The sequence below is a fragment of the Gigantopelta aegis genome, chromosome 15 (genome assembly GCF_016097555.1).
Source record: "Gigantopelta aegis isolate Gae_Host chromosome 15, Gae_host_genome, whole genome shotgun sequence".
NCBI lineage: Eukaryota > Metazoa > Mollusca > Gastropoda > Neomphalida > Peltospiridae > Gigantopelta > Gigantopelta aegis.
Genome location: NC_054713.1, coordinates 35,145,639 through 35,170,701, shown reverse-complemented (window position 1 = coordinate 35,170,701; position 25,063 = coordinate 35,145,639). Strand labels below are relative to the sequence as shown.

Sequence of the window (25,063 nt, the reverse complement as noted above, 5' to 3'; positions counted from 1 at the left end):
AGTGCATATAAAAGATCCCTTGTTGCTAATCGAAAAGAGTAGTCCATGAAGTGGCGACAGCGGGTTTCCTCTCTCAATATCTGTGTGGTCCTTAACCATATGTCTGACGCCATGTAACCGTAAATAAAATGTGTTGAGTACATCGTTAAATAAAACATTTCTTTCTTTCTTTCTTTTATATTTGCTTTATAATAGTGTAAAAGTGTAAATTTAAAAGTATGACCCGCCCCCCCCCCACCCCACCCCCCCCCCCCCCCTCCCCCGGCACCTTCCTACGTCGCTGTACAGGTGAGTAAGTGGCATCTTTATAAGACAGATTAATTAAAAGAGGTAGTCAGTTGAGAAGGTTTAGATCTACATGCATATATAATGTTCATTTTTTATATTTTTCGTTGGTTTCTTTTTGTCATGCTTTATTAGGTGCTTGATATGGAACATGAAACAACTTGGCTGCCTCTGTACAAAAGTAGAACATAATATATTTTTTTCCCATATCTGTTGCCTATGGATTCAAAGGCGAAAAGTCAGTCTGCCATTTTAACCACCTCCAGCCATCAAATATTTGTTTACAGGATTAAATGACCCATGCTTTTGCATGGTGTGGTGAGGGCAATTGCCTTGATTGCTATTGATCGTAGACGCAGTTTTCTAAACCTGTACATGGCCTATTTCTCCAGTCTTATATGTCTTTCGATTATGCAGTCGTGTTCTACATTTAGAATAATTGATGATATCTAGTGTGTTATATAATTCCAGGGATAGCCTGTCTGAAGGGTAGAATTCAGAGAGTTCATACAGGAATTGAAGGAAAGGGGATGACTCACTGTTAGTGTTTTAGTTGCCAATGTATGATACCTGATGATATAGTACATGTACCTTTGTCTATGATATCACCAGTCTTTGTTTTTTCTAGGGGGTAGGGGAATTAACCCAGTGGTAAAGCGCTCGCCTGATGCATGGTCGGTCTAGGATTGAACCACGTCATTTGACCTATATTCATTGGCTGGAACGAGAAACAGCCCAATGCCTTAAAGGCATATTGTCACAGAACACTGACCTATTTAATGGTCTAACAAAGTATTACCTGAACAAATATACATGTAATTTGATTTGTCCCTAAATGTACTTTATTCAACCATCTTCATAACCACCATACTCCATTTATTAATGATATTTTGTAAAAATAATTGAATTATGGCAATGGTCCATAATTCAAAAACTAAAATTGGCGAGAGGGTTGACATGGATTTCACTCCATCATGGTTCAGTTAAGGTGATGCAATAGCTAGATTTGGTTTCCAACAATTAATGTCATTTTTAGTTATTATCCATTTTTACAGAAATAATGTCCTTAAATCCGTGACAGTATGCCTTTAAGCATATATTTTCAAAACCAAGGATTGAATCTATACAAATAATAACTGAAAACATAAAGCTGATTTACAACAGCCAAAGATGTCCATTCATAAAGAAATCTACCGTTTATTTTGCATTTTGGCACAAATAATTAAAATAAAAGTACATGTATTAGACTAACCCAGGGTGAAGTTAACTCATATGCTTTAAACAAATGGACCCAGGGGCCTAATTCACTAGACTCTCACAACTTTGCGATCTCGCAGTGCAATGCTGAAAGAGACTTGCAAAAAGGATGCTTTGTAGTCTAGCAGAGCCTAAGAGAGCTTCATGAATTATAGACCCCGGGGCTATATCTCTGCTTAATTGCTGAATATACCCGTAGATTACTTGTGGAATTAATATGAAAACATTTATTGTTATTTATTCAGATTGCACGAAAATTGTGGTCTGAATATAAATCACTTGTAGAATAGATATGAGCAATGTTTCCAGTAGTCCTTTCCAACAATGAACGTTGTTTTCTTACAATGGTATAGTGTTTTCCCTAGCTTGTTTTAGCATGGTGCAGCACCATGCCTCAATAGTCTAGCACCATCTTGCCTCAATCAGTGCCATGCTGCCCTGAGATTAAACAAGCCTTTTTCAGTAATTAATTCTAAAATTGACTTTATAAAACACCCAAAAAGGTATTACTAATTAATAAAATATGCCTTTTATATCTTTTGCCATTCATTTATTAAAGCAAACACATAAATTAAATTAATGTTTATTTCAATTAATTTATGTGTATTTTTAATGAAAAACAAGTGCCCTGAAAATGGTGAAAATGCCCCAAAAGTGTTTGGTCTACCATGCCTTGCCTAATTTTTAGGGAAATCACTATGGTATGTACTATATAGTTTTATGAATTTCTCAACCAATTATTATTTTCATTACACATCATAATAGGTTTTTTTTGGTGTGTGTTATTTTAAAAACACTTACTTTTCTTCTTATGTGTAATTATTAAACATTTTTAATGTTCATGGGAGCTAGATGTAGCCCAGTGGTAAAGCACTTGCTTGATGCTTGGTCGGTTTAGGATCGATCCCCATCGGTGGGCCCATTGGGCTATTACTCGTTCCAGCCAGTGCACCACGACTGATATATCAAAGGCTGTGGTATGTGCTGTCCTGTCTGTGGGATGGTGCATATATAAAAAAAAATCTCTAACTACTAATGGAAAAAGTAGCAGGTTTCCTCTCTAAGACTATATGTCAAAATTACCACATATTAGAAATAAAACTTAGATGGTTCCAATATAGAATACTTCATAGAATATTAACTACTAATAGTTTCGCATATAAATTAAAATTAATTGGCAGTGAAACGTGTACGTTTTGTCATGAAGGAAAAGAATTTATAGTGCATTTATTTTGGGAATGTAAAATTGTTCAGAACTTTTGAAATGATTATTTAAATTGGTTATCAAACTCATGTAAGCATATATGTAACTTAAAGCTTTCTCTTGAGCTAGTGATATTTGGATGTAAAGATAATATTAAAACAGATAATGTTTTTGACCTGCTACTATTATTAGCTAAATATTTTATATATAAATGTAAAGTGCAAAGGGTCCAATTAAATATTATACACTTCCAAAACGAAGCTAAACAAAGATATAAAGTAGAAAAATTTATTTATCTTAGTAAAAACAATCTTAATAAATTCTTCACCAAGTGGTCAGTGCATTATTCTCTCTTTGAACAGACCTAATTTTTGTAACTTTCCTTGTGCATCGTCTTGTTCCCAGCGGTCCACGCATTAATAATGTAGATACATACATATACATATGTATGTATGTGTGTGTATGTGTGTGTATGTGATCCTGTACAAATTGATAAAACAATATTACAATAATGGAAATGAGAGTGTATAAAAAATAAAAAATAATCTGTTTGTCTCAATGACGTCATGATGAGAATGACGTCAGGATGACGTTACGTCATCTTATTGTTAATTTGAAAAAGGCAATATGCCGAAACATGTCATTATTAAATAACTGAACTGTTGGTAGTAGTTTTATTATTATTTTTTTTTTTAAATGTAATTTTGTTATATATATATATATATATATATATATATATATCATGTGCGTATTTTAAATATTTATGTATGTCGTTCATAGAATGGAAAAGGTTAAAAGTGTGTTGTTGTTGTTTTTTTGCGTGAGAGAAAGATAAATGGATAGCTACATTGATTAGATATGTAGTGAGAGAGAGAGAGAGAGAGAGAGAGAGAGAGAGAGAGAGAGAGAGAGAGAGAGAGAGGGGGGGGGATGGAGAGGGGGTGGGGTGGGGTGAGGTAGTGTTTGCAAGCCAGTACCCTAAAATATTATATTATGTTGTTTTATTATGTACACAACCCATGTTTTTACCCTTGGCATGTGTTGTTCTAATTGTAAACAAGGGGCTGGCAGTAAAACTTGGCAATGAAAAAAAAAAAAAAAAAAAAAAAATTACCACATATTTGAAATCCAATAGCCTATGATTAATAAATCAATGTGATGTCGTTAAAACAAACCGATTCCCTTCACACTGCATCTGGTGTTGTGTTCACAGAAAGTCTTTTTTACATCCAGGTGTGATGGATTGGTTCGTGATCCTCTTTGTTTGTTCAGTCTTGGGTTTTTTTAGCCATGTTACAGGACCGAGTGTGTCCTATTTTGTCCCGCCCGTGCCTGTGATTATAACACACAGCTTAGAATCTTGGCTCGAAAAAACTGGTATTGATGGCAGTGCTAGTGTCATGTCATCCTGTTCCGATCTAAGGCTGGTGGGCGCCGGGTTTGTGTACTGGCCACTACCAGTATCGGTGGGGAAGTGCATCCATATAATACTTCATTGTGCACCAGCTAGTGTTCTTAGAGTCTTAAAAGATTCACTTGAAGAAACTGGTATTGATGGCAGTGCTAGTGTCATGTCATCCTGTCTACAGCAAAAACACATGCCTTTGAAAAAAACAGAAAAGAATGTAGTCTAAGGCCAAAAAAAAAAAAAAAAATGCTGTAGAGAATTAAAAATTGCAGGGGTTGGTGGGTCTGTCCTGTCTGAAATTTGGTGCCTAGAAAGCAATAGTTAAAAGTTTGGTTTGTTAAATGACACCACTATAGAGCACATTGATTTATTAATCATCTGCTATTGGATGTCAAACGTTTGGTCATTCTGACATACATGTATATATAGTCTAAGACAGGAACACCTGCAACATTTTGTTTTTCATTAGCAGCAATGGATCTTTTGTATGCACGATCCCACAGACAGGATAGCACATACCATGGCCTTGTTATATACCAGTCGTGGTGCACTGGCTGGAGCGAGAAATAGCCCAATGGGTCCACTGATGGGGATTGATCCTAGACCGACTGTACAGACTGAACTCAGTGGCATAGCTAGCCAGGCCTCACCACAAAAAACTATTGAGGGGAGTGATTAATTGTTCTCCTAAATTGGATCATACATAGGGAGCCATTTATGATATTACCATACTGATACCATATAAATTCACATGCTAAAGGGATACAGAAATTAGTCTCAGGGGAGTGATAGCTCCCCTTAAACGATGAGGTCTGAATTGGAGAGTCATTTAAGATATATTACCATATTGATACCATATAAATTCACATGCTATTTGTAAGTGGGAGCCAAAAATTACTTTCCTTGAACTAGTCTTGAGGGAGTGATAGGGAGTGGGATTGATGGCTCCCCTTAAACAGCGAGGTCTGTGTAGCTGCAGTGGTTACGTAGGTTCAGTTCCCAGGACCCATTCCCACCAAACTCTGAGTTTTAATTAGAGTTGGGAATCGATTGGAATTAAATTCATCTTCGGTTATAATCCGGTTGCACCAGCTGTTCCTCTGTTGATTATACAATATCGGTTACAATTACGTGAACTGATTAAGAAGGATTTCAGTTATTAGAGGACCAAGTACCTGGCCTGGTGCTTATAAAACTTTTGGAGTCTAGACTCAAGACTAATAGAGTCTGCCCGTCAGTGAGCCCATTGGGCTATTTCTTGCTCCAGCCAGTGCAACACAACTGGTACATCAAAGGCCGTGGTATGTGCTCTCCTGTCTATGGGATGGTGCATATAAAAGATCCCTTGCTGCTAATCGAAAAGAGTAGCCCATGAAGTGGTGACAGCAGGTTTCCTCTCTCAATATCTGTCTTGTCCGTAACCATATGTCCAACGCTATTTAACCGTAAATAAAATGTGTTGAGTGCGTCATTAAATAAAACATTTCCTTCCTTCCTTCCTTGTTACTTATACATTGTTATGTGTTTTACATTAAATTCGACTTGTTTCTCATTTCAATACATTGGTCCATTCTCCATAGACTTATTTCAATGCTTGTTTCGATTATAATCGATTCCTTGGAACATATTACTAGTTAGTGTTTATATTGTTAAGTTGTTATTTACATTTGTTCTGTTATTTATGTTAACTTTGACTTGTTTCTCGTTTCAGTACATTGGTTCGTTCTCCGCCCAAGGATCTGATCAGAAGGCCCGGGTTGACTTTGTCCAGAAACAGCTGGAGGGCATGATTGTAAGATCGTTATACTGTAATACCTGTCTAAACCAGACCCTGAACAAACCGGAATCCTGTCAAAAATGGCCAAGTTTCATAATCCCGAATTTGATGTGAATTATATAACGTGTTCCTCTACATATATAAACACCATGCAGATTCTGTATTAATTGGATAAATATTATGTCCCGGCGTGATTTGGTTTAGACGGGTTTATCTAAACCTAACACCAAGTGCGGACCCAAGAGATATTTTAGGGAGGGGATCAAGGGCAAAAGGACACATAGACCAATTCTAGTCTCACGCCGCCGATCGCCAATTTGCCATGCTGGGCTAATGGAAATATTGGCTGGCGAATAAAATAATTCCCGTTTCGCCAAACTGACGAAAACGAAATCTGACATTTAAGGATAAAGGTACATTGTACTTAAGTCAATGTTTCTACAAACCCGACTGACGTGATTTTTGGTCAAATCACCTTTTTTTTCCGATTTTATTTTTACGGGCATATTTACTAGGAGTTACATGTAGGTCTGACTTCAGCCACACGTTTGTGTTGTTCACTGTCACTGAACGTAGTCCTAACATCTTATTAATTAAAACCATTTTCTATGGACTTTTACACAACTTTCAGACAGTGTCATTTTCTCAAGAGCAGATGTACCACGATAATCAAGTTTCATTTTCATAAAGTCTGTGTACATTCAGTTTATCACCCAAAATTATTTATTTTTATTTGTTTCTTATAAAAAGAACAACTAATACTAATAAAATATCACTACTATTGGCTAGATAAGTGCGACTGAAAGCAACAAAGAACAAAAGATAGTGGTCACAAAAATAATAAACACTGTTTTTGATCTTCATGCAGGACGTTACTAAATTTTGGAATGACTATAGTCAAAGATTGCAAATACGATAAAAGGGTATGTTTTCGTTGAGCAAATTAAAATTGAATTGTATTATTTATGGATGCATGTCAGCTAAATATTACACCGATATGGTATCAGTATGTTGATCTATAGTCCTTTCCACTAGGGAATGTCGTTTTCTTACTAAATTGTATTTACTACAAGCTATTTATTTCTGAACTGATTGTTTTCAAAATTGCACACACAAATAGTTGTGATTGTTGTGGGTTTTTTTTTTTGGGGGGGGGGGGGGGGGGGGGGGGGGGTATTTTTTTGTATTTTTTTATTTCCAAAACCCAAAACACTTTATTTTACTTATATGTCATATCAACCTGAAATTATTTAAAAAAAATGTTCATGGAGGCTGGGAAGGACTATAGGTTGTTAACAATATCCGTCAAAATACGTAATAATGTTAGGGCTACGGTGTCACGAAAAGACATGGATGCAACCAATTACAATCATGTTTTCACTAGCATGATGGTGTTTAATTAAACTGACTGCATAATCTGTATGACAAAAGATTTGAATTGAACCACTAGGTGTGTACAGATGACCCTCGCGTATGACCAATATTTATAACTCTGTAAACACCTATAAATATGCGTCCTGTCCAGTACAAGTATATTGTCAAACATTTTTATATTTTAAAACTTTTGTTTCCTATATTTAATATAGAACAGCTGGATATAGCATATTCTCTGAATACCCATGCATGAAAAGCAGTGGTATGTGCTATCCTGACTGGGATGGTGTATATATATAAAAGATCCTTTGCTACTAATGGAAAAAGTAGCACGTTTCCTCTCTAAAACTGTATGTCGGAATTATCAAATGTTTGACATAATGATTAATAAAGCAATGTGCTCAAGATCAGGTGGTGTCATTCAACAAAACAAACTCTTCACTACTTGTTCACAGTAGAGCTGGCATATGAACTACGAAAAAACATACAACTGACGATATCACTATAGTTTTATGGTAAAGCCTGTGCATGAGTGAGGCCACAGGGCATACATATATTTAGATCCCGATCTGATATAATACATGTACATGACAGGAGTAGTTATTTGTGGCCTATATAAAAAAAGTATTATCCATAAAGTTAAAAATATATTTAATTTAGTATACATATATCACGTGGTGGCAGGACATTTTTTTATATACACTTTACCCATCAAGTCCACCACAAACTAAAATTTCAAGTAATACCATGTACATAGCCACCTATTTTGCAACATAATAAACACCCTGATATATACAGTGTGGTACAATATTCTTCAAAATGCTGCTTTAATACTAAAGACAAAAGCATGGAAAGTAAAAGAATATTTGAATGTTACTAAATGTTACCATTAAATCGTGTGTGGCACTTACAAACTAATGACTTTGTAATCATGTTTTGGCAAACCTACCCAATGACATCATGTAATTTAAAGAGTTTTCATTTACGCTTGTCAGTTTTTATTGTTAAATTTGTAATAGATAGAGGATATTTCATGTTTTTCGTCAGATATGATTTATATCTTATTCAAGTTATTGAGTGAAGTTTACAATGATATCTCACGAGTCACGCTTGACGAGTGTGAAATGATTGCAAACTCCACGAGATTAGATATAAGTCATATTTGACAAAAAACATGAAATTTTCTATTTATTATATACCTTTTGGCAATTTACCTTTATTTTTAAAATGCCAGCAGCAAATTAGTTCCGGCTTTCTTACAGTGAAGATAACACTTTCTACAGTGACGATAACACATTTTACAGTAAAATTTTCACTCTAAAATATGTTATCGTTACTGAGTGACTGATGACACTTTTATTTCACTGATATTTTAAGATATTTCACTGATTATTTTAATGCAATTCATTACAGATAATTAAAACTTTAAAAACATTATTATCTGTAAACGTAAACAGAATACGAAGTTAAAAAGTAAACTAGAACAGTATGTAAAGTGATTTACATCATTTCTGTATATATATATATATATATATATATATATATATATATATATATATATATATATATATATATATATATATATATATATATATACACACACACACAGTGAGTATTACACATGCAGGGAACATTTTGATTTCAAAATCTTGATCAGTGATATTTCTAGTCAATTGAAAATTGATTAGCAACTACTTTTTAATTTTTCAAAATTATGTAACGATCTCTGAAATTTGTGTAGAGAATCTTGATGCGATACTGAACAAAATGTTCCCATGTACATTGCTGGATATTGAAAAAAACAAGGCGATTTTTAGCTGAGGTAATAAATAGAATAACAAAATCGGTACCAGGGAAATAAATAAAGCTCGTGACAAATGATTTGTTTTTCACTCGGGACATAAATTTGATAATAACTGGTAATTTGTTTATTATCCTAGATATATTTTAATGATGGGCAATGAAGCTTTGTTTAGCAACACCTCAGCACATTTTAATATATATTTAATTCAGTCTATTTGATGTCTTAACATAGTTATGGTTATTTAATTCAAACTCTTGATTGAGAAGTGTAGAAAGGAAACCCACTGCCATCATATAGGGTGTGTACTCTTAAAAAGTAGCACAGGATCTTTTTTTGGAAAGTTTGTTTTGTTTAATGACACCACTTGAGCACATTTATTAATCATTGGATATTAGATATCAAACATAGGATAATTTGACACGTAATTTCTAGAGGAAACCCGCTTCGTTTTTCCATTAGTAGCAATGGATCTTTTGTGTGCACGTTTGAACAAAGAGGAAAGCACATACATTGTACCACAGCCTTTGATGTAATCATACCAGTCAGGGGTCACGTTTCTTTTTCTCTTTGACTAAATGCAATATAGACAGGACAGTACATACCACAGCCTTTGATGTACCAGGGTTCGACAAATCCACTAGCCCTCGGTCTTGGCCAGTGAATGTTTTGTCTGTGCTAGTGGAAATTATTAAAGGGACAGACCCTAGTTTCAGCTCATGAACAGTAACACTAAGTTTAGTTGATCTACAAACCTGTAACACATTTGGATAAAGTTACAATTGAGTGAAACATGACTCTGTGACTTTGAAATGGTGAAATACCCTCTAAAAATAAAACTTGACTCCATAACGGTTACCTCTCAGATGCAAATGCATTTAAAAAAATATGAGGAATGTATTTTGTGATATTAAAAACACCAGCATGGCCAAAAGCACTTCGAATGTACAGAAATGGATAATCTAAACAATAAAATCTAAGTAAAGTAGGATTTTGGTTATCAAAAATGGTTCTAATAGTAAAAAATACGCCTTAGTGTTTAAAAACTAGGGTATATGTCCCTTTGACTGTATTACTATAATACATAGGGCATGAGCCAAAGTTTCGGTGAGAGCAAGTGTCTTTCTCAAACACTGTATGTACCGGTCACAAAGTATGGGTAATGACAAAAATTACTATTTAAACCCCCCCCCCCAAAAAAAAAACAAAGAATCTGTCATACAACATGGTAGATGTATATATAATTTTATGTATGTGTAGGTGGGTCTTTGCTATATCATATTTGTAGTTTTGTCATTCCTCTGCTGTCTAAGTGGGGTCGAGCTTGTTTCATTCAAGCACTTCGGTGATGTAACCAATGTAAATAGGAGGAAAAAAAACCCAACAGCTTCTGACACTGCCTGCCATTGTGAGACGTTTGAAATCAAATGTTGATGTTAAAGAGAACCGTTATTTAGTTGTCACAGAGCAAATGTCAACGGCAAACAGAACGTGCATGCCTTTTGCCTCCGCAGAAGTACAGCGCTTTAAAGCCAGATACAGAACAGAATAGTATTATTTATGGGTTTAATTTATTTCTTTCTTCGACACTTTCTTCCCGGGATCTAAGAATATTGTTTAATCAGCACTTAGTTTAAAGGACAAGAGAATATCGTTTAAAAACAATTTATAGACACATCAGCACATTCAGTGTCTAACGTATAAATGTGATTAATTTGACACTTGAGATGAGACAGACAGAGAGAGAGAGAGAGAGAGAGAGAGAGAGAGAGAGAGAGAGAGAGAGAGAGAGAGAGAGAGAGAGAGAGAGAGAGAGAGAGAGAGAGAGAGAGAGAGAGAGAGAGAGAGAGAGAGAGAGAGAGAGGGAGGGAGAGGGAGGGTGTATGGGTGGGTGGGTGAGTGAGTGAGTGAGACAGAGACAGAGAGAGAGAGATAGAGAGACAGACAGAGCTCTAGGAGGGATCGAGATAGAGAAAGTGTGGAAGAGGGAGATATAGAGACAGAGAGGAGAGATGGATGGAGGGAAAGAGACAGCGAGAAGAGAGGGATCTATGGAGAGGGAAGAGGGAGAGACAGAAGAGTGAGAGACAGAAGGGAGGAGGATGGAGAGGAGAGAGGGACAGAGAGGGGAGAGGAGGGAGAGACAGACTTTGAGAGATGGAGAGTGGAGAGGGAGGGAGAGAGACATGGGAGAGGAAGAGAGAGAGAGAGAGAGTGAAAGAGAGAGAAGAGGGATGGAGAGAGAACCCATATATATATATATATATATATATATATATAGAGGATAAAGCCGATATCCGACGTCATTAACTAGTTATTATCTTTATCCTGCAAACAAAGAAAATTAAGGGGTAAAGCTATTATTTCTGTTATTTCAGCTACATTGAACGATGACTTAGAGGTCAAATGATTGATTTTGTGATGTAGCTATGCATGTGACTTGACATGTGTGATGTCAGAAGTTATATCCTGCTACTATACGGATATGATTGCTTTATCTGTCATCATATTCTGTCAATAGAAACTGATATATATATATATATAAAAAAAAAATCACAAATTCTATACCTGTTACATGTAATATAATTCTGTTTATGTTGTTTCTTGCCTAGAAATTGGAAATAAATCTTTGTAATTAACACAAAAGGTTTTTCCTGTTTAACACTAATTAACGAAATACTCGACAACTTCAACTCTTTTCCATCTGTTAAATCTAGGTAACTCAGTCAGTTATTGAATTACTGGAAATATTCTAAGAAAGAAATTAATTTTGACAATACCTGCCATGTTGATGACAGTATTTCAGAAATAACTAATTACTGACCGAGAAACTCTACTGTTTTAGGTTTCCTGTGGAATTGCCATTATAAAGATACATTTCAGTGGAACGGTTACCATGGAATTTAGCAAAACAATTCGTCCAAGCTTTTAAGATGCAGTGTTGGACCCATTGATCGACTGACTAATAAAATGGCCTGTTGTTTTCTTTGTTTTGTTTTTGCTATAAAAAAAAAGCTAATCATAGGTAAAAGATTATGATGGACTAGTGTTAAAAGGTTAGTGGGTACTGGATTCAAACGTCATTGTGTTTGGACCGTAAACTGATGGGGGTGGGTGGGTGGGGATTTAGCTCACTTGGTTGAGTGCTCACTTGAGGATCGCAAGATCGAACCACCTCAGTGGATCCATTCAGCTGATTTGGGTGCTTTTTTTTTTTATTCCAACCAGTGCACCACAACTGGTCAAAGGCGTGGTGTGTGCCTTCCTGTCTGTGCCATGGGAAAGTACATATAAAAGATCCCTTGCTACTAATGGAAAAATGTAACGGGTTTCCTCTCTAGAACTTATGTCAAAATTAGCAAATGTTTGAAATCCATTAGCCGATAATTAGTATATCAATGTGCTCTAGTGGTGGTGTTAAACAAAACAGACCGTAACATTTTCTCTTTCAGGATTCTCAGAAGAGGAAGCGTGTTAGCTTGGTTATTTCAATGGCTGGTATAAAAGTTTGCAGCAGTGATGGAACTGTAAGTTATATTATATATACGTCATCTGTTTATAAACCTTTTAAAAAAAACAATATGTGGATTTTTATCAAACATACATATACCATATACATGTCTATTATACATTCTCTTTTCCGGTATATGAATTTTGTTATGCCACTAAATACATAAATATATATTTCTTACACACACATGCATGTTAGAGATCACTCTTTGTATAAATACATGTGTGTGTAGGTTTTGTCTCCATCCTGCTGTCTGTCTGTCTGTCTGTCTGTCTGTGTGTTTCTCCCACATAAAGTTTTCCAGACTTTTTTTTGCAATGCCTCAAGATATAGAGCTCAAATATTGTGTATACCTTTATCATATTCAAAACTTTACAGATAAGTTTGAATTTCATGGCAGTTTACTAATTTTTGACACGGCAGTCGGACGGAAGCCGTGAGATACCCATATGATTTTTACACATGTATGGGGCTCGTGAGGGACTTGCATGAAGATCATAAGATACTCGTACGATGATCTTGGAAATTGTAGGGTGTATACTACCAAATCAAATCCCATAGACGACAATAGTAACATATGTGGCTAAAACTCCTACCTGCAACGTATCAACCGACATAAACGCCACGGATATAAATACTACCACCCCTTACACTTAAAGTGAATCAGAAAAAAATGGGGGTCAAGCTGCTCGTTTCTGAGATAACGGGTAGCGTCTATGACTACCCTAGTTTCGCACAAAATTCGAGTACTTTTTTTTACAGGTACCCCATACATGTTTCAAGCACAAGGCTACTTGACACATTGGTACTAGATGAAATAAAATTGCAATTTTTTTTTACCCAGATGAAACTATTATTTTTTATAACCAATACACTCACATTTATAACCAATCACAGGACTTGTGGTGTTCACTTCTCTATCAAAAGTTGGGTGCACCTCGAACTTTGACCCAGCCGGAAGTTATTTGGTTTAGTACTACCTATACTGATAACATACATTTTTCAAAAAGTGTCCAGCTATGTGTCTTTATGACAACCAGGATCTGGTGTATTCTGACATAAACTGACAACCTCACTGAAACTGTTGTTTCTACAGTGCAACCTAATATAATGTACACCTCAAAAAGCATATATATTGCATATAGTTTTGTACAAATGCAATATGTCATATTAAACAACAAAATGTTTTAAAATGAAACTCCTGAAGATATTTACTTTCAGTTGGGTGTGTGTACTCAGGTATATATGTAGAGACAACAAAGATAGTCAGAGTACCTCTACCCCTTTAAAGAATTCCATTAAAACACATGCACTTGATTGACCCCTAGATTATGAAGACCTTAACAGGCACATCAAAGAAATATCAGTATTAAAAAAAATACACTGTCTGAGGAAGGAAACACAAACATGACTGTACCTGTATGAAGTAATGACTTAATGTCCTGGACATTAGTGTTGGGAGGAAATCCAGTATGCTGGGTGTGGGTGTCTTCAAGTTACCAGGTGTGGGAATTTCAAATCCATCGGCCATGCTGATTTTCATAATGAACCATCAAAACTATTGGCAGCCACCAATATTCCTGACTATTTTATTTATAGCCTACTGTAGTTGGAGGTTTTAATAGTTGTGATATCTGGAATAATCATGCAGCTTTAACACATTTATTTTTGATTAATTACTGAAAAAAACTATTTTTAAATGACAAAATTACCCGAACATCTATTTTCTTGCATTATTTTCTAATCCGGATGAATACAATATGTACATTAGATGTATTCCTACAATCTGTAATCCAGCATTTTATTTTGCTAGTAACATTAGGTAATACAGCTTTAACAATAAAATAAATTATCAACTTAATCCAAGGCAGATAATCAAATCTGAAAAAAATTGGTTCTGAATCTAGTATAAACTCAAAATGCTTTTCATGAGAGCTAACTAAGTGATTATTAAGAAAAAAAAATGATCTGGAGATCTAAGTATATGTTTAACAACCTTATTGTTATGTACAAATAAAAACAGAAGGCACAATAGTGCAACGAATTTAATTATGTTTTTGGTAAAGTTTTTCTTCAAATTTACTTTAAATTTTGCATAAAACTACAAATTTGTCTAAAATATAACTTAGCACCCTATAAATATGTCAAAATGACAATAAAAATCAACTTCTTTACAAATTTGAGTTTTCAGAATTTCATACATAAAAAATTAACAATGTTAATGGAAACTAAAGACATTAACCCACTATTGGCACATGCTATTTTTAATATAAAAATAAATTGCTATTAAAATCTTAGTTCAGGTTGCCTATATATAATACCATATTTAAGAGCAGTTGTATATGGCAAGTCAAATACCATGTAAAATGAAATTATTGAAATCTTTACAGTATGAATTATAGGCCAAAACCAACTTTTCTTCAGTGCTAACTTTGATTCAAACTCCATTCAGAGCCATGTACAGAGATTATTGTCAAGGTCAAGGTCAAGGTCATTGTGAACTTCCATGATCGAGAGATGGCTAATTAATCAACCAGTATAGTTTAATTAAATAAAATGACAAAATCATAATATTTTTTATTATGCACTGAATATGTGCTATAGGGTGTATACTACCAAATCAAATCCCATAAATGACAATAGTAACATATGTGGCTAAAACTCCTACCCTTACACTTAAAGTGAATCAGAAAAAAATGGGGGTAAAGCTGCTCGTTTCTGAAATAACGGGTAGCCTCTATGACTACCCTAGTTTCGCAGAAAATTCGAGTACTTTTTTTTACAGGTACCCCATACATGTTTCAAGCACAAGGCTACTTGACACATTGGTACTAGATGAAATAAAATTGCACATTTTTTTTACCCAGATGAAACTATTATTTTTTACAACCAACACACTCACATTTATAACCAATCACAGGACTTGTGGTGTTCACTTCTCTATCAAAAGTTGGGTGCACCTCGAACTTTGACCCAGCCGGAAGTTATTTGGTTTAGTACTACCTGTACGGGTGCCGTACCATTTGAGGGGCCAGAAATTCCAAATGTTTAATAAATGATGATTAATAAATCAATGTGCTCTAGTGGTGTCATGCATTAAACAAAACAATGTTTTAACATTCTCTTTCCAGACTGTGTACATGGCCCACGCCCTCAAGCGGATATCTTACGCGACCTGTGACCCCGAGGCCCGTCAGTTCTCGTTCATGGCCCGTGAACCCGAGGGCGAGACGGACATCCAGTTCTGTCACGCGTTCATCACGAAGACACCGGAGAAGGTGAGTGTGGCGTGTTATCTCGATCCATTCCACTCTGATGAACGTACCCAATAAACAATATACTGACATTTCTGATTTCAGGTATATTCAGATGCTTTTATGGTCATCCTAAGATGGATTTTGCATGCAGTAATGTTTTATAAAATTAGTAGTTGCCTACCGGTCCAACTGGAGGGGACTAGGTTTTGTCTCTGTTCTTCCATATGTTTCTGTATGTCCTTCATGTCTGTGTGTTTTTCTGTTCTCGGTAATACTACTGGACATGTTTCCTGATCATTTCTTTCTTTCTTTTCAATTGTTTTCGTGCTTATATCCACTTAAGGTTCAAGCACGCTGTCCTGGGCACACACCTCAGCTATCTGGGTTGTCTGTCCAGGACAGTGGTTTAGTTGTTAGTGGTTAGTGAGAGATCGGAGGGTGTAGTGGTCTTACACATACCCATTGAGTCGTTAAAACACTCGCTCTGGGTGAGAGCCGGTACCGGGCTGCGATCCCTGTACCTACCAGCTTTACGTCCGATGGCTTAACCACGATGCCACCGAGGCTGGTTCTTGATCAATTATATATAAGGTCTTTATGGTTTAAGGCATGAAGAGTGGTTTCCCTTTCGTGAATTTTTTGTGTATAAGTGCAGTGCTGGAAATGAGGTTGTAAGAGCTTACAGTCCACCTCAGACTCCAGAAAATGATTTAATGTAAATACCCCATGATGACTAAAATGCATTCACAATTTTTGTAAGAGGTTTTGCTGCATGCAGCCATTGTCCCACCCCTTTTATTGGACGACAGATTCCTATAATGATAAAAATGCTGATGCAGATCAATTTTCCAACAGCGTTTTGCAGCAGCAGCTCACTGCTGATTGCCACCTCGATTTTCGAGGGCTGTAGTAAATCACATGCTTGGGGTTGCAGGGATTAATGTTTTTGGAGCACTCGGTTATTAACCAGTGAAAAGCAACCAACAGTCTTTGCCATAAGCAAAATGAAGGTGAGTTGAAGATCAATTCTCCTGAAATGGTGCTAGGCGAGCAATCACATGAAGTTTCATTTCATTTCAACTTATTTTCGTGCTAATTTCCAATTAAGGTTCAAGCACACTGTCCTGGGCACACACCTCAGCTATCTGGGCAGTCTTGTCTGGGACAGTGGGTTAGTTGTTAGTTGGTTAGTGGTTAGTGAGAGAGAAGAGGGTGTATAGTGGTCTTACACCTACCCACTGAGCACTTAAGAACTCATTCTGGGTGGGAGCCAGTACCGGGCTGCGAACCCTGTGCCTACCAGCCTGTAGTTTGGTGGTGGCTTAACCACTGCACCACCAAGGCCGGTCATGAAGTTTCATAGGAAATTAATTAAACATTTTATTGCTAGGTGATCAAGTTGCAGATCTCCTGAAACTTTCTAGGCTAGTTTGGAGAAAAGTGGTACGGTAGTGATCACTTGCCTTACCGTAATTTCCTGACAAAGACTGACCAAAAATATTGTGGTGCTCTAAAAATAGTGAAGTCGTAATCATAAGTTATTACTGCATGGTAGAGAAAGACACCAAGAATTTGTAACCACATTCCCCGACTGAAACACGAGGCTGTACAAACGATAACAGTACACCTCTATTGCCAGACTACATTACTTAACAATTTCTTTCCTCAGGAGTAGAACATCATGGTGATTTATGAAGATATTCTGTTTCAGACTCTTTGTAATGGTCTGACATGTTGAATTTGTAATTGACAAAAGATGACTGCCTTAAAGATAGTTTTATCAATCATTGTAGACAGACTGAAAATGTTACAGATATTTGAAGAAGTGTGTGTATGTGTGTGCATGTATGTGCATGTATGAACGAATGAATGTTTAACGACACCCCAGAACGCAAAATACATCGGCTATTGGGTGTCAAACTATGGTAATGACAACAAATAAGGTGATCGATGATCAACATAAATATATAAATTCAAGATTTAAATAAAAACAGTGTAAAGAACTGTACAAGAATACAAATATCACAGATAGATCGATACTGACTTTTACTCAAAATTTCAATTTGTGCTGTATTGGCCATTCTCAAAGAGAATGTTACACCCCTGCACCACGGTGAGGTTACAGCATGCACAGGGGAGCATAAGTGTGTGTGTGTGTGCGTGCGTGTGTGTGTGTGTGTACGAGGATGTGTGTGTGTACGAGGATGTGTGCGCGTGTGTGTGTGTGTGCGTGCGTGTGGGTGTGTGTGTGTGTGTACGTGCATGTGTGTGTGTGTGTGTGTGCACACCCTGGCATTCACCTGAACTAATACATTAATCAATAAATAGCAAGAGCTTAATTTACTTGAGGAAACTACACAGTTGATTACATAATGTAATTATTGGCTGTTTATTCACTGGTCTAGGACATGGCGTGGGGCGGGATGTACGTAGCCCGTTGATAAAGCGGTTGCTTGATGCACGGTTGGTTTGGGATTGATCCCCATTGGTGAGCCCACTGGGCTATTTCTTGTTGTAACCAGTACACCACGACTGTGGTATGTGCTATCTTGCCTGTGGAATGGTGCATATAAAAGATCCCTTGCTTCTAATGAAAACTTGTAGCAGGTTTCATTTCTAATACTATATGTCAAAATTGCCAAATGTTTGACATCCAATAAATGATGATTAATATTGTGTTGTAGTGGTGTTGTTAAAAAAAAGAATATTTTTTTTTTAACTTTTAAACTGGATGGCAAAAATATCTTTGCCTGTTCCTCCATTCAAACCCTATATTTTAAAATATTTGCTAGAATTCTGTTGCCGAGAGGCATTTTAGACCAAATTTAAAATATTTTTGGAAGAGGGCCACGACATGGTCCCCTGAGACTATCATTGTGCTCCTGTCCTTTGACTTTTTGGCAACTTGCATCCTATTGTTATTCATGAACAATAATTTGTTTATTTAAGTAGCTACAGGTGCCAGTAATCCTCCACATTATAGCTGACCACGATTCCCTTGAGACGAGCAGTTGAATCATGTCAGACTATGAGCCAAGTTATATCCCAGTGTCCCTAAGGACACTTCAGTTTTTCCATATATCCTGAGGGGAACTACAGTCTTCCTAATATCCTGCTCTATCTTAAGTTCATTTTATGTGTGTGTGTGTGATTTAGTTTGTTCATTCATTCATTTCAATACGACACCATATAACTGTAAATAAAATGTGTTGAGTGCGTCGTTAAATAAACCATTTCCTATTTTCAAAGATAATGAATATACCCTGGTTTATACCCAGGGCTTCGTTCCACAAAGTGATCTTAGCGCTAAGATCACCTTAAGTGTATATAGTCGAAATACACTTAAGGTGATCTTAGGGCTAAGATAACTACGTGGAACAGGGCCCAGGACAATTAGATTTTACGATGAATTTGTCGAAATTTATAATTTAAGCAATAATTTTAACATATGTGTAATTTTAACATATGTGTAATTTAACATATGTGTAATTTAACATTAAAAACATAATAACAGTCAAATGTTTTGCACTAGTATGTGGAAAAGAAAGGGATCTGTAACATGTACTTTTTCAAAACCAGGGCAGTACATACCACAGTTGAAGTTTATTTTGTTTAACGACACCTCTATAGAGGTCCTTTATTTATTAATCATTGGCTATTGGATGTCAAATATCTGGTAATATTTTACATATAGTCTTAGAGAACCTGCTACTTTTTTCCGTTAGTAACCAGGGATCTTTCATATGCAGCATCCCAGACAGAATAGCACATACCATAGATTTTGATATACCAGTCGTCATGCACTGGCTGGAACGAGAAATAGCCCAGTAGGCAGTCGCAATACCCTAGGGATATGTCCTGCTCAAAGGCCATGGTAAGTACTATCCTGACTGGGATGCTGCATATAAAAGTAAAAAAGTAAAGTTTCTTTTATTTTTAATCTTATCATCGGCTATTGGACGTCAAACATATGGTCATTCTGACACTTTTTTTTTTTTAGAAGAAACCCACTGTTGCCACATAGGCTACTCTTTTATGATAGGCAGCAAGGGATCTTTTATTTGTGCTTCCCACAGGAAGGATGTCACAAACCATGGCCTTTGTTAACCAGTTATGAATCACTGGTCTGTGCAAGTGGTTTACACCTACCCATTGAGCCTTGCGGAGTACTCACTCAGGGTTTGGAGTTGGTAGCATATAAAAGATTCCTTGCTGTTAATTAATAAGAATACAGCCTATTGAATGGGAGCAGTGGGTTTCCTCTCTAATTATCTCTGTGTTCTGTAACCATATCTCTGAATCTGAATAACTGTATTGAGTGCATTATATTAATTGTTAACTAAAATTGGGCTGGGATTTAGCTCAGTCGGTTGAGTGCTCGTTTGAGGTGCTGACGTTGCAGGATCGAACCACCTCGGTGGATCCATTCAACTGATTGGATTTTTTTTTTCTCGTTTCAACCAGTGCACCACAACTGGTCAAAGGCCACAGTATGTGCTTTCCTGTCTGTGAGAAAGTGTATATAAAAGATCCCTTGCTGCATTAATTAGGAGTTTCCTCTGATGAATACGTGTCAGAAGGAAAGGAAGGAAATACTTTATTTAACGACACACTCAACACATTTTATTTACGGTTATATGGCGTACGTGCCAGAATGACCAAATGTTTGACATCCAATAGCCGATGATTAATGTGCTCTAGCGGTGTCGTTAAACAAAAAAACAAAAACATTTTGTTAACTAAAACATTCCTTTCTTTCTTTTTGTTTCCCCAAAGGCAGCTTAAGTTTTTGTCACATGTTGATCTGAAGAACATTCTTAGCCCTTACCGTGATCCCAAGAGACCCTGTACGTTAATATCCACTTTTTGTTAACTAAAACATTCCTTTCTTTCTTTTTGTTTCCCCAAAGGCAGCTTAAGTTTTTGTCACATGTTGATCTGAAGGACATTCTTAGCCCTTACCGTGATCCCAAGAGACCCTGTACTTTAATATCCTGTCCATCTGAAACATCATTTCCTAATTAATTTACTCCTTCTCTTTACCTTAATGCTGTGACATAATTGACAGGTATATAGATTAGATAAAGACATCACAAAATGACTGAAGGTTTTTTTCTTCTACTTTATTTTTTTTTCCTTTTAGCTTGAAGCTGTTCACGACTCTTGTTATTTTTTGCTTGGAATGATGTAATCTTAATTGTTTCATGTTACCAATCCATTAGTGTCCAGTTTTAACATGAAGGTCAGTAATGCTATTGATTTGACGGAGGGTACAGGCTTATATATTTTAGTCACAGAACGTCTTTAGGGTCACTGTGACATATACAGACAGAGATATATATACCTGTACATACATAGTACAGATTAAGATCTGGGTCTTAAGTGCTGTGACCTGTTGGTATTTACCTGCACATCCAGGACTGATGCGATACCAATTAATACCCATTTCACAGTGGGAGATCTAAACGCAAATACAAAAGAGTATTAGCTGGATGCAGGGAAAACCAGGTTATTGTACTGCGACAATATACCGAGTAACGTTTTAATGGATTATTCTCCAGCTGTCGTTAGGAGAAAGGTAATGTCTGATGTTTAAAAAAAAAAAAAATTAATTTTAATTTCAATTTCAATTTCAATTTCAATTTCAATTTTCAATTTTCAATTTTCAATTTTTCAATTTCAATTTCAATTTCAATTTTAATAATAGTGTGTGATATTAATCTGTTTGTATGTAAATGACATTGTGATAAGAGGGTACACGTGTTTTTTTATGTATTATTGTATATATTATTTTTATGTTAGAAAATTGTTTAGTCATCTTGGTACGTGTATCTCCTTTATTGTGCCTCAGGCTTTGAACTTTTGTTAATGGAAATTACATTGTTATATTACACATGTATGCACAACTTCTGTTTATAAAACTTTATAAACTCTGCATTGAAAACATTACTGTAATTGCAAAGAGGTGCATACAATCTGTAGAAATCTCTTTAAAATTTCAGCGATTTTGTTTTTAGCCAAAATGTAATTAAAAACACTGTTTTGTATGTGTGTGTGTGTGTGTGTGTGTGTGTGTGTGTGAGTGAGTGTGTGTGTGTGTGTGTGTGTATGTATGTAACACTTTCACATACATACACACACACACATACACACACACACACGCACACACACACACACACACTGACATATCCATCCATCCATCCATCCATCCATCCATCCATTCATTCATATACCCACACACACACAAAAACACAAATACACACTTACACACACACACACACACACACACACACACACACACACACACACACATACACACACAACTTATCTTTCTGTATAACTCTAGCCAGTGCACCATGACTGGTATATCAAAGGCTGTGGTATGTGCTATCCTGTGGGATGGTGCATATAAAAGATCCCTTGCCACTAATAGAAAAATGTAGCATTTTTCCTCTCTAAGACTATGTCAGAATGACCGTATGTTTGACATCCGACAGCCGGTGATTAATAAATCAATGTGCTCTAGCCTTATCTATTTGTATTAATTACAATACACAGTAGCTATAGATCCAAAAAGGTTTGTTTTGTTTAACAACACCACTAGAGCACATTGATTGATTAATCATTGGATAATGGATGTCAAACATTTGGTAATTTTGACATGTTGCCTTAGAGATGAAACCTGCTACATTTTTCCATTAGTAGTCTGACAGTCATCAGAGGAAACTAGCTACATTTTTTATAATGCAGCAAGGTATCTTTTATTTACATTTTCCCACAGACAGAAAAACACATACCACAGCCTTTAACCAGTTGTGGTGCACTAGTTGTAATGATAAAAAAAAAAAAAAATCAGTTGAATGGATCCACCAAGATGATTTGATCCGGCAACGCAAGAACATCAAGCGAGGTCTCAACCAACTGAGGTAAATCCTGACTTCTGCACCAGACACCTGTATTGTTATGTACTGTTTGTGGGTCAGACAGAATAGATCTTACATCACCTTGACATGCTGTTTGTGGTAGACACCAGAGTTATTAGTGTACATTTATACTGGTTATCTACATCAGCAGAATTATCCATGTCTGTGATAACAGTACATGCAGGTGCAGTACAGTACTGTACTAGGTTTCATGTGCATGTCTGCTTTTAGTGCTTGTCTAGAATTGAGCACATGGTGTGTGTGTGTGTGTGTGTGGTCATGATGGGGGTGGGTGTTGCTGTGTAATTAACTTCCATTTTTTGTGTGTTAACGATACACAGGAAAGAAACAAATGTTTTCTTTTGTAACATAGCCAGCAAATCTTTCTTCCTTTTCTCCTTCTTCTTCTTTTAATTTACCGGCCTCGGTGGCGTCGTGGCAGGCCATGGTCTACAGGCTGCTAGGTACTGGGTTCGGATCCCAGTCGAGGCATGGGATTTTTAATCCAGATACCGACTCTAAACCCTGAGTGAGTGCTCCGCAAGGCTCAATGGGTAGGTGTAACTGGTTCAACAAAGGCCATGGTTTGTGCTATCCTGCCTGTGGGAAGCGCAAATAAAATATCCCTTGCTGCTAATCGGAAGAGTAGCCCATGTAGTGGCGACAGCGCGTTTTCTCTCAAAATCTGTGTGGTCCTTAACCATATGTCTGACGCCATATAACCGTAAATAAAATGTGATGAGTGCGTCGTTAAATAAAACATTTCTTTCTTTCTTTCTTTCTTTCTTTTATTTTTTTTATTCCACTGCCCCCTTTCCATCTACTTCTTTGAATTCCATCTCATTTCTTCCTGATCTGGCAACTCCTATCTTTCAACTTCTTTCACTGTCGATCCACATCCACATCCCAATCATTGTCTCTCCAACCGCAACAGACTCTTGTCTCTTGTGGCAATCCATACCACAGACCTGTCATTCCCAGTCAGCTTTTACCTGATTATATGTCTTTTGAAATTATGGTATATTAAAGGCGGTTGTATGTATTGTCCCAAAACTCGTTCCAGCCAGTGCACCATGACTGGTATATCAAAGGCTGTGGTATGTACTACCCTGTCTGTAGAATGGTGAATATAAAAGATCCCTTGCTGTTAATCGAAAAGAGTAGTCCATGAAGTGGTGACAGCGGGTTTCCTCTCTCAATATCTGTGTGGTCCTTAACCATATGTCTGACGTCATATAACTGTAAATAAAATGTGATGAGTGTGTTGTTAAATAAAACATTTTCTTCGTTCCTTACTATCCCAAACCATCCCCTCACCCCGTGTTGTCTTATTTTCAGCATGTCATATTTTGTTTTAGCAGTGCATATTTCTTTCGACCAGCTATTTAAAAACCCCAAACCCAGCAGGCCATGTTTTACTTGCTATTTCGAGCCCTGCGATCATTACTAAATCGATATGCTCTAACAAAACATCAATGTAACTGGATATCGCTTGAACATAAAAATCTAGTTTTTCAGCAGGTCATGGCAAACTACTGCAACATACTCAGTTGTACCTTTATTCCTTTAGCAGTAGGAGTAACCCACGTGGCGACAGCAATTATCTCTTTGCCTCTGTCTGCCTCTCTGTCTTTCTGTCTGTCTATCTCAGTCTCTGTTTGCCTCCCTCCCTCCTCCCTCCCTCCCTCCCTCTCTCTCCCTCTCTCTCTCTCTCTCTCTCTCTCTCTCTCTCTCTCTCTCTCTCTCTCTCCCCACCCCCTCCCTCCCCCTCTATATATATGTCTGTATATCTATCTATGTGCATGTTTGTCTGTCTCTATTTCTCTGTCACTTTTCCTGTCTGTCTGTCACTGTCTGTCTGTCTGTCTGTCTGTCTGTGTGTGTGTGTGTGTGTGTGTGTGTGTGTGTGTGTGTCTGTCTGTCTATGTATCTGTCTGTGCCTGTCTCTCTGTCTGTCTCTCTGTCTGCCTCTATATATATCTGTGTGTGTCTGTTCATGTCTATATGTCTGCTTTTCTCTCTCTATAAATATATGTCTCTCTGGGTTTTTTTTTATCTGTCTGTCTGTCCATCTGCCTGTCTCTCTGTCTGTCTCTTTGTCTCGCTCTCTCTGTGTCTCTGTCTGTCTCTCTCTCTCTCTCTCTGTCTGTGTGTGTCCATGTCTCTGTCTGTCTGTCTGTCTGTCTGTCTGTCTGTCCACCTGTCCGTCCATGTGTGTGTGTGTGTGTGTGTGTCTCCTTTTTTTCTTTTACTATAATTTTCTTTG

At 36.7% G+C, this 25,063-nt stretch overlaps 1 protein-coding gene across 1 annotated transcript in view; it reads left to right on the top strand.

Annotated features, from left to right (window-relative positions):
- The window catches only part of LOC121390269, a 132,907-nt gene that overhangs the window by 16,984 nt on the left and 90,860 nt on the right, over positions 1–25,063 (top strand). The window contains exons 2-4 of the mRNA XM_041522051.1: positions 5,866–5,946; positions 12,559–12,633; positions 15,749–15,895. Coding sequence (XP_041377985.1) covers positions 5,866–5,946; positions 12,559–12,633; positions 15,749–15,895 — 303 coding nt within the window. The remainder of the gene's footprint in view (positions 1–5,865; positions 5,947–12,558; positions 12,634–15,748; positions 15,896–25,063) is intronic.